At 33.1% G+C, this 8,825-nt stretch overlaps 1 protein-coding gene across 1 annotated transcript in view; it reads right to left on the minus strand.

The window, feature by feature from the left end:
• The window catches only part of LOC126878447 (uncharacterized), a 127,244-nt gene extending 119,168 nt beyond the window's left edge, over nt 1-8,076 (minus strand). The window contains exon 1 of the mRNA XM_050651613.1: nt 7,808-8,076. Within this exon, the coding sequence (XP_050507570.1) occupies nt 7,808-7,936 (129 nt within the window). The 5' untranslated portion in view covers nt 7,937-8,076. The remainder of the gene's footprint in view (nt 1-7,807) is intronic.
• Nucleotides 8,077-8,825: the final 749 nt, after the last annotated feature.

Raw genomic sequence — 8,825 nt, forward strand, 5'->3', positions numbered from 1 at the left:
AAAAATATCGATTATCAGTTTAATGGTTATTTTTTAATTAAAGATTATAAATATATTTTTTTTGTAATTTACACGCGCGAAAGTAGACTAATACAGTACTGTAGCTAAAATTTTCACTAGGAGCGACGATCGGCCGCGCGACGTACACTTTTAATAAATAATGAATGCTGCGTGTCAGTCGCTTCGAGTGAACATTTTAGACTCTGTATCAGGCCTACTTTTGCGCTAAAAATTACAAAAAAAAAGTATTTTTAATCTTTGATTAAAATATAACCATTGCACTAATTTTTGACATTCTTTGTGAGTAATTAGATTGTACCATAGACTCACTTTTAAGCTTTGAAACAATTAAAACGAATTATAAACAACGGAGAATTCGTATATTTACTTTGCTGTTTCATAACTTTTTTGCAAATGGTTGGAAATTTTTTTTAAAGCATTCATTTTCAAGACCTGTGAAATACGCATTTTAAGTATTTTTTAGAATTAGAATATAATAAACAATTTCTGAGAAATGTTAATTTTTTTATAACGATTTTTTTAAACATTTAAAGATTATGCAAAAAAAATGAAAAATTTATATTTTGTCGACAAAATATAAAATAGGCATCACACCTTTATAATCTTTCTAAGTTTGATCAATGTCTCATGATTATTTTGGTTGTTATTGCGACTGTAAATTGTTAATTAACAATTGAATTGTTGCTAAAATATTCATTTCATTTTCACCGGCTTCTGACTTTATAATCTATACCAAGAAAGCTTTTATTTCACCAAGCTATATAATTACTGATAAATAATTACTGGCCCAAAAAATTATTTGAAAATTCGAGATTTTGTTGGGAAAATCCACATTTTCCAAGGAAAATTTTCGTCGGAGCAAATCGGGAAAAACATGCCTCTATGTAGAATTAAATTGGGGTGAATTTTTATTTGAGTGTTTTTGGTGTAAAGTTAAAATCTTCGGAGTTATAGAGCAATAATTGAAAAAAATACGATTTGTCGGCGCCATTTTGTTTATAAAAAAAGTAGCACACTATCTGCGGACTTTGCATACCTATATTGATAATATATAGGATCTTATAATTCGATTCCAGCAATAAAATTGCTGGTAAATAACCTTTCTTTGTACTTTACTAATTAGACCAGCGTATTATAACTATTTTTTTTTAAATTTAAAGAATATGCAAAAAAAAAGAAAAATTTATATTTTGTCGATAAAATATTAAATAAGCATCTCATCTTTATAATCTTTATAGTTTGATAAACTATATAAGTTTGATCAATGTATCATGATTATTTTGGTTATTATTGCGATCGTAAATTGTTAATTAACAATTGAATTGTTTGTAAAATATTCGTTTAATTTTCACCGGCTTCTAGAATTACAATATATACCAAGAAAGCTTTGATGTCACTAAGTTATTTAATTATTGATTAATAATTACTTACCTAAAACTTTATTTGAAAATTAGAGTTTTTAATATGCAAAAAAAAAGAAAAATTTAGATTTTGTCGATAAAATATTAAATAAGCATCTTATCTTTTTAATCTTTATAAGTTTGATCAATGTATCATGATTATTTTGGTTAGTATTGCGATCGTAAATTGTTAATTAACAATTGAATTGAAGCTAAAATATTCGTTTAATTTTCACCGGCTTCTAGAATTACAATATATACCAAGAAAGCTTTGATGTCACTAAGTTATTTAATTATTGATTAATAATTACTTACCTAAAACTTTATTTGAAAATTAAGAGTTTTTGTTAGGAAAACCCGCATTTTCCGGAGAAAATTTTCGTCGGAGCAAATCGTGAAAAACATATCTCTATGCAGAATTTAATTGCGGTGAATTTTTATTTGGGTGTTTTTGTTGTAAAGTTAAAATCTTCGGAGTTATAGAGCAATAATTGAAAAAAATACGATTTGTCGGCGCCATTTTGTTTATAAAAAAAGTAGCACACTATCTGCGGACTTTTCATACCTATATTATTAATATATAGGATCTTATAATTCGATTGCAGCAATAAAATTGCTGGTAAATAACTTTTCCATGAATTTTGCTAATTAGCCCAGAGTATACGGTTATGTATAGTCAGAGTCAGTACATCTGTTTGGGTTCTATATCCCATGGTTTTCAATCCTTTGACCATGGTTTTTCAATGTTCAAAGGGAAAGCTTCGCTCTGCTGCATATTCTATCCAGATGAATATTCCATGTAAGCTGCGTATCGAGTACTACTCCTAGATACTTGACCTTATCCATATCATTCTATACTAAATTTTAGCTCCTTCTATACTAAAATACAGTGTTATTAATTGTCCCATTTTCTCAGTTTCCACTTTTTTATGGGAGGTATTTATTATAGTTATTAAGGTACTAAGGGTATTATAAGGATAATAACGCTTGAGGTCAATGGTGTACGAGGGATATACGTTGACCGAAAGCGTTATTATCTTATTATCTACAGTGCGTCCATAAAGTAACGCATAAATTCATTATTTCGTAAACCGGCTACTTTCCGAAACAGGTCGATTTTTATTTTTAAATTACAATTTTTTGGCATACATATCATACTAGTGACGTCATCCATTTGGGCGTGATAACGCCCAAATGATAGTAATCGATGATTTTTTTTTAATGAGAATAGGGGTCATATTATGATAGCTCATTTGAAGGGTATTTAATTCTCTATTCACTAATATAAACATTAACATAATAATGCCAAAAAATGTTTTTTTAAATTAAATTAATTGGCACAAAAAGATGAATGTATGTAATTTGTTTAATTCTAAATACATTTTACTGCTGTCAGAAAACATAAAAATGTTTATTTAAAAAATAAACATTGATTTTCGCTTAAACGTAATGTTCAAATTTCCAAGAGGCTGGTGGGTGGCAGCTCTAACATTGAATTTAAGCGAAAAGCAATATTTATTTGTCAAATAAACACGTTTTTGCTGTTTTCTGACAACAGTAAAACGAATTTTGAATTAAATAAGTTACATACATTCTTCTTTTTGTCTCAATTAATTTAATTAAAAAATTTTTTTTTAACACCCTATATAAATAATTATTTTAATGTTAATATTATTGAATAGAGAATTGAATTCCCTTTCAAATGAGCTATGACATGACCACTATTCTAATTAAAAAAAAATCATCGGTTACGTCATCAAACCCAGATGGATGACGTCACTAGTATGATATATATGCCAAAAAATTGTAATTTAAAAATAAAAATTGACCTGTTTCGGGATTTTTCCTTAAAGTCGCCGGTTTACGAAATAATGAATTTATGCGTTACTTTATGGACGCACTGTATAATACCCGTGGTGCCTTCAACGTTTAATGTCCGACTAAATTATTTTTTATATTCAAAAAATTTGAATGAATTTTGAATTAATTAGTTTTTAAATCAGTACATTTACTAACAATAGTCGTAATGTATATAATTGTGGTAACCATAGTTTTACCAACCATAGGTTGTTATTTGTCAACTTAACAGTATTTAACTAGTTATTTAAATTTAATGTCCTAGGGCGTTAATTTTCAAAATAACGCCCTACGGCATTATACCATACTTAACTGACTTAGAAATCATGTCATTATTTATCAAATAATATACCAGTCGGACATTAATTATATTAACTGAAAAATATAATAGCTAAAGAAGGCAATTCAATGGCATCTGGAATTTATAAAAATTTCATTATTATAACTGTTTTTATAATAAAGAACAAAACTGTATTTGTTGCTGTATTATCTTTGCAGTAAGTCATAATTCACGGGGTATTAAAATTTATATTCTACTAGTTTTTCGACAATGGGCACTTCTAATCAACAAAAAGTCATTGCCAAGTTCTTAGCCAAGCCATAAGGATCTCATGCACCTGTTCATCCAGTACAGTACTTCGCCGACACAGAGCTGCATTAAATGGTAATTTTAAAACTAATTTAGATAAGCAGTAGCCATTACCGTAATGAGAGAGCGCCCGTGTAAATAGTGTCGTCGCCCTTGGAAAATAATTCCGGTCGTGAATCTTGAAGTTCATCCCAGAGACGCGTTATTTCAGGACAAGCAGAAATAAGTTTCTAGTTTGTACGGATAAAATAGTTTCCCGGTTTTGTTTTATTTCGCTGCTCTTGGTACGGGAATAGATTGTGTTTTCGCTAGCATGCGAAAGAATACAAACAGGGTGATTCGAGTAATAGTCCAGGCGGGATCTGTTTTGAATTGGACATTTTTCATAGGAGCCTATTTTATTGATGCAATCACTTCAGGATATACTCATCATCAGGGCTTTTCATTCTGGATGGAATGTTTGCCGCTCTTACTTAGAGCTCTCTGACTCGCTTTTTGCGGTGAATCACTCCGCATTCCACTTTTGTGAAAGTTTGTTGTACGACTTGGCTTTCGTTACAAATTTTCTTCCACTCATTTCGATATGTGCATAGTTCCCTCCAGTTTTTCACTTCCAGAATTTGGATATCTCTCATGACCTGGTCCCCCCATCTCTCTCGTCGTCTTCCCCTGGGTCTTTCAGTTTCTGGTTTCCATCTGGTGATCTTCTTAATCAGTAGGTCGTTTTTCCTTCTCTCTATGTGTCCCAGCCATCTCAGCCTCTGCGCTTTAATAAATCTAACTATATATTCTCCCTTCATTATGTCTCTTAGCTAATGGTTCATTCTTCTTCTCAATTTTCCGTTGTCCATTCTTATCGGGCCCATAATCCGTCTGAGGATACAACTCTACATATTTGTGTTGAGGAGTGGGCTATAGTTCCTTTCATTTTGCTGGCCTTGACTGTTCTTTCTACTGCTATGTTGAATAATGCGGTTGACATAGGAACTTGTCGCACTTCTGTTTCTATTGCAATTGATTTTCTGCTACCTTCCTCTGTTGTTATTTTAGCTCTAGATGCATCCATAGTCAGTTTTGTTAATCTGATTAACTTTGCTGGTATGTATATCTTGATTTTTCGTTTCAATAAATAATTTATTTCTTCCGATACAGTCAAAGGCGTTCCTGAAGTCTACGAAGAAGATGTGGAGTTCTATGTTGCATTCGTGGCATGTTTCGATTGTTAGTGTAATTATGTGGATCGCTGACTACTGCTTATCTAATTTAGGTAAGCAATAGCCATTACGGTAATGAGAAAGCGCCCGTGTAAATAGTGTCGTCGCCCTTGGAAAATAATTCCGGTCGTGAATCTTAAGTTCATCCCAGAGACGCGTTATTTCAGGACAAGCAGAAATAAGTTTCTAGTTTGTACGGATAAAATAGTTTCCCGGTTTTGTTTTATTTCGCTTCTCTCGGTACGGGAATAGATTGTGTTTTAGTTAGCATGCGAAAGAATACAAACAGGGTGATTCAGGTAAGATAATGTGAATGTTCAACAATGCTACTGGATTTACTATTTGCACTGGCACTGACATTTAGTCAGTCAAGTTTAAGGTGTAACGATCCAAAAAAACTTTTAATTTTTCATTGAAAGGAAATATACTAAACATCAAATGTCTATCACAGCCCAAATTGCGCCTGTTAACTTTTTTTTCTATTGGCCTAATTAAATCGTACCATATTCCGTCGCGTGAGATAGCGGAGAGGAATATTTAATTAATTATCGGTTCAGCTACCACAGAGGCATGTACTGGCTATTTCGCCAGGTATATCAGAGCTGGGCTTATCTCCCCAGTAATTTCCGTTAAAAGTCAAGTACAAACATTTCTGTCTTCGAGTAAAAGTATAAGCCTTTTTGTGTTCTTTATTGTCGAGAAATCTATGGTTTATCGTTTGTACAAGGTATATGTTAAATGTCTACAGTCGAGGCCAGTATTATAGTAAAGCAAATAAGTTTGCAGTAAGTTCTTTCCATTTTCTGATTCTGCTTTAGCAGATAATAGCTGAATATTTCCATGTGATGAACCATAAAAAGAAAGAAAATGTACCTGATGTAAGGATGTAGAATTCTGTTGGAATTTTGTCTAGATAAGCGGGCAGGTGATGGATGTATATTGTAGATCCTCCCATCTCCGCTATTTATCGGCCTGTGGCTTTACAAATTTGTAAAAAGCTCAGTAGTACTGTGGCGTCAGTAGTACTGTGTTACTAAATGAACGATTTAAGTACGTGGTACCAGCCAAGTGGCGCTTATTCAAGATGAGCACCGAACGTGTTAAGTTAGAGTATTTTACAGATGCAAGATGTTCAACGTTTCAATGAAAGCTGGGGAGAGTGGTATAAAAGCGTAGAGGCTTTGACAGAATGCGTAGCTAAACACATTTAGCACATTTAAAATTTAACAAAACTGCACCAATCTGAAACCTAAGACAATATAGAAGAGTTGTTTAACACCGTGTACAAAACATAAAACATACAGAAAGAATGGTTACTCTCCACCTTTTGTGCTATCCCTAAGAATACAAACGCTAAAGATTGCAGTGAATACAGAACAATATCATTAATAAGTCATATTCTCAAATTATTCTTGAAAATAATAATGGTCGTATAAATAAAAAACTTGAAGAAGGAATAGATGATAGTCAGTTTAGAAACGGACTAGGAACCACGAACCAGAGAGGCGTTATTTGCCTTTAATGTGATAGCTCAAATATGCATGGATATGAATGTGGATGTGCATGTATGTTACGCTGATTTTGAAAAAGCACTTGACAAAGTAAGACATGACAAATTAGTCCAAATTCTACAGCCAAAAACATAGACAAAAGGGACTTACGTATAATAACAAACCTTTACTGGAATCAAAGAGCACAAATTGTAATAGATAACTAACCCAGTCCAGAAATTGAAATCAGGTGAGGAGGAATTGAAATGAGGTGAATTGTTAGACAAGAGATGTATTGTCTCCATTAATAATGATTAACTGAAAATCTATTAACAACATAAGATATGCAGATGATACCGTGATTATGGCAAGCTCTGCTGAACAACTTTAATTAAGACAAAACAAAACAGACAGGTTCTGTGAAGAATATTAACTAAAAATGTAATATACAAAAGACCAAATTTATGATAATAACTAAGAAATCAAATATACAAACAAGCATACATTTGGGAAATATACCGATAAAAAGGGTTGATAAATACAAATACCTAAAACCTTTTAGGATCATGGATTTTACAAAATAACGGTCAAACAACCGAAATATGGGCCAGGATAGAAACAGCAAGAAATGAGTTTGTAAAATTGAAAACAGTTATCTGCAACACAGATCTATTAGAACTGAGAGTAAGAGCTTTGAGATGTCACGTGTTTTCAATACTGCAATATGGACTTGAAAGCTGGACATTGAAGCAGGAGACATAAGTACCTAAGCTACAGTCATTTGAAATGCTGTGTTACAGAAGGATGCTTAGAATAGCATGGACATAGAAGAAAATGAACACGGAAGTATTGCGAGAAATGGGCAAAGAATACGAAATAATAGACACAATAAAAATAAGAAAGTATCGAGGACAGCGATATGAAATGCTAAGACTGATGATACAGGGAAAGATAAGAGGAGGAAGGAATATAGAAAAAAAGGGAGTGTCATGGTTAAAGAATTTAAGAGACTGGTATAAATGCAGTTCTATAGAACTCTTAAGAGCAGCGGTACATAGAGTAAAGATAGTGATGATGATATCCAACCTCCGATTGCGAGACAGCACTTAAAGAAGAAGAAGAAGCACCAATCTCCTAAAACTAACTAATAATAGCGATTATATGAAAAAGTTTTAACACGTTCTTAAAACAATTTACTTTACGTTTAATGGAAAAGAATAATAAAATAATACTTACAATACTGGTCTCGATATCGATATCGACTTTGGTCCTGATCTTCCTCCTCTTGGAGCCCAACACCGGCGTACAGACGAAGAACTTTGAGCTGCGATGTCCATCTCGGCGCCATCTGTCCAGCTGACGCATAACATGCACAGGTGTCTTGGCAGCACATTCATAGAGGTTTCGTAATGCCAGTGGCCTAGTATCAGGAACGAAGATATTCGTCAGGAAAGGATGGTTTGAGGCGAAGTGATTCTTGAGGAGAGCAAACGAGCCAATGTCGCTTTCAGCTGAAATAAAAAGAGTTAGTTTAGTACAATTACATATTTGGCTTTTTCCTCGAGTGCTGGGGTTTGTCCCCGCAGGATCACCAATTTCCAATTTCGCCCATTGAAACTTTTTGTTGGCCTGCCAGATATGGGAGGGAAAATATAAGATTTTTGTGTTTTTTTATTTTTGAATTCTGTGGTTTCCTTAACCCTAAACCATTGACATGCGGTATGTCATACATTGCCGAAATATATTTTGTTGTAAAACGTGTTTTAGAAAAGATTTCTAGAGTACCATCTGTATACCTTCAAGTGGTGTGTAATTGTACCTGCCCCCAGGCCCGCCGAGAGGGACTACAGCCGGTAAGTTTTACCTTGGCCCGGCGATGTAAGGGACCCGGCGTCGACCAGACCAAAGACGTAATTTTTCCCGTTTTTTTTGTTCCTCACTTTATGTGCATAATGTGCATGAGGCGACTAATAATTTTGAGCCCGATGCAATATTTCGCTATGAAATATTTAATATTGTCATAAATTGTCATAATAGCGGCAATTGAAATTCATTCGCTATTTAAAATTTTATGGACATTCTGAGATGAAGATAACGCCAATATTAGGAAAAAAAATGCTATATTGCGCGAGTTTTATAAAGAAGACGATAGAACGATATACAAGGAGAGTATTTGTGAATCTCAACTTTCTCCAATAGATTTACTTAATAAAATTAAACATCCCAAATTGGAATCATTATTTCCTAACGTCGT

The sequence above is a fragment of the Diabrotica virgifera genome, chromosome 5, assembly GCF_917563875.1.
Source record: "Diabrotica virgifera virgifera chromosome 5, PGI_DIABVI_V3a".
Lineage (NCBI taxonomy): Eukaryota > Metazoa > Arthropoda > Insecta > Coleoptera > Chrysomelidae > Diabrotica > Diabrotica virgifera.